Source organism: Mandrillus leucophaeus, unplaced genomic scaffold, assembly GCF_000951045.1.
Source record: "Mandrillus leucophaeus isolate KB7577 unplaced genomic scaffold, Mleu.le_1.0 Scaffold526, whole genome shotgun sequence".
NCBI classification, from domain to species: Eukaryota; Metazoa; Chordata; class Mammalia; order Primates; family Cercopithecidae; genus Mandrillus; species Mandrillus leucophaeus.
The window spans coordinates 692662-694749 of NW_012105653.1; the positions used below are offsets into that span (position 1 = coordinate 692662).

General features: G+C 58.8%; 1 protein-coding gene across 1 annotated transcript in view; it reads left to right on the plus strand.

Moving 5' to 3' along the window:
* FTCD (formimidoyltransferase cyclodeaminase) overlaps positions 1–2088 on the plus strand; it is a 15225-nt gene that overhangs the window by 10514 nt on the left and 2623 nt on the right. Inside the window, exons 9-10 of the mRNA XM_011996846.1 lie at positions 758–1004; positions 1826–1869. Coding sequence (XP_011852236.1) covers positions 758–1004; positions 1826–1869 — 291 coding nt within the window. The remainder of the gene's footprint in view (positions 1–757; positions 1005–1825; positions 1870–2088) is intronic.

Genomic DNA, 2088 nt, shown 5'->3' on the forward strand with positions numbered 1-2088 from the left:
CCTCCGGCTGGGGACCAGGAGTGGCCTCAGGGGGTCACCACTGGCCGCTGTCTGGGCCTTGACCCCCAGCACCGCCTCCACCGGGCAAGTGCATGGTCCCAGCAGGGTTTGAGGGTTTGTATCTACCCCCCACCTCCCCGGAAAAAGCCAGGCGTGGTAGCTGGTGCCTGTGGTCCCAGCTACTCTGGAGGCTTAGATGGGGGGTGACTTGAGGCCAGGAGTTGGGGCTGCAGTGAGCCGTGATTGCAGCACCGCACTCTAGCCTGGGCAACAGAATGAGACCCTGTCTCTAAAGTAAATATATACAAAACGCAGGAACAACTTTAAATTTAGAAATTTAAAATAAGATGAATAATTGAATAAAAACCAAGTAGAGAGGAAAATACATAAATGAAAATGTAATCAAGAGGCAGGAAAGAAACGTACATATAAGACGTGTGGTTTAGAGAAACACGAGTGGGGACGGTGAGACCGCACTAGGCACCAGTGGTCACTCCAGCATGTGGGGAGCGCCGGATTGGTTTATGCTCCTTGTGAGCAATGCGAAGGTAGACTTTTGAAAAATATAAGGAGATATCCTTACTTTGCACTAAATACATAAGTAATTTCCAGATGGAATAGAAAGCTGTGTTTCCCCATCACCAACACAACAAAGCCTCACGAGAAATCACAGAAAACAAAACTGACCAGGTGGGCAGGCCTCGGCCGGACACAGATGTGGCCACGTGAAGCACACGCTTGGCTGAGATCTGCCCAGGGAGACCGTGCACACTGCAAGGTCTGGCTGTGAGAGGGTGTTCGTAGTACGAGTCACAGCGTGGGGATGGCTGTCCCTGCTCCGCCTGCAACTGTTGCAGACCCTCGTGCAGAGGACAGCCCGGGAGAGGGGCCGCAGACCCTCGTGCAGAGGACAGCCCGGGAGAGGGGCCGCAGACCCTCGTGCAGAGGACAGCCCGGGAGAGGGGCTGCAGCCAGGAGGCCTGGTCCGGATAACGCGCCAGCCAGTCAGGGAGACCCTGGGCATTTCTGTTCCTCGATGGCCGCTGTTGGAAAGGTCATAGGATCCAGCTCTGGCCAGGGCCCAGGGAGCATTTTCTCCCAGCCGTGGCCGAGGGTAGGGGCCATTGATGATGACTTTCTGGTGGAGATTTGGCTGAATCTTCCAAGATGAAGGGAGCACATTCCCCACTGATCACCCCTCGGCTGGGGCTCTGGCCCAGTGGATGTGAGCAGGGCTTGGTGGGTCCCCGTGCTCCGTCTCACCCTAGGCAGTTGGTGTGTGGCCCCAGCCATGCTCGCCCACACGGGGTGGGTCTGAGGAGCCGAGTGCCTTTGGGTGATGCCACACGTGTGAGCACCTAGGAAAGGCCAGTGCCTGTGGTCAAGGCAGGGACGCGAGGGGCTTTGTGGTTTGCTCTTAGTCCTGCAAAGTCTGGGCCTCTTATGCCCAGGCTTGAGGGTGGTGCAGCTGCTTGTGTTGGAGACACAGGCCAGAGCCACTCCTGCCTTATAGGTTCTAAGGGCTCAGGGGACCTCCTGGGCCCTCAGGCTCCTTATCTGAGAATAAGGGCCCTGAGGGAACTACCTGCCCCTCCTCACATCCCCGGGCTCTGACCATCTGCTGTGTACCCCTGACCACGCCCCACCCCACTCCACCAGGCCTGATGCCAAGGGCTGTAAACCACTGACCTAGCAGAAGCTTGGTTCCCAGAGAACTCGTCCCTACCTGGGACACGGTCCTTGCTACGGCCCCTGGTGGGAGCTCAGAGGGCATGGCTGCTCCCCCAATGGTCCGTCACCCAGTGGTTCTGTCTCTCTCTGGCAGGAAGCAATGAGGCTGCCCAAGAACACACCTGAGGAAAAGGACAGGTGAGCCTGGAGGGCTGGCCGCACCGGGGGCCTCTGTGTCGGGGGAGCTGGCAGCCAGGATCCTGGGTACCTGGGTGCTGTGATGGGGCGTGGTCGGCCTGGGCGTGCTGGGTACCTGGGTGCTGTGACGGGGCGTGGTCGGCCTGGGCGTGCTGGGTACCTGGGTACCTGGGCGCTGTGACCTGGGCATGCTGGGTACCTGGGTACCTGGGCGCCGTG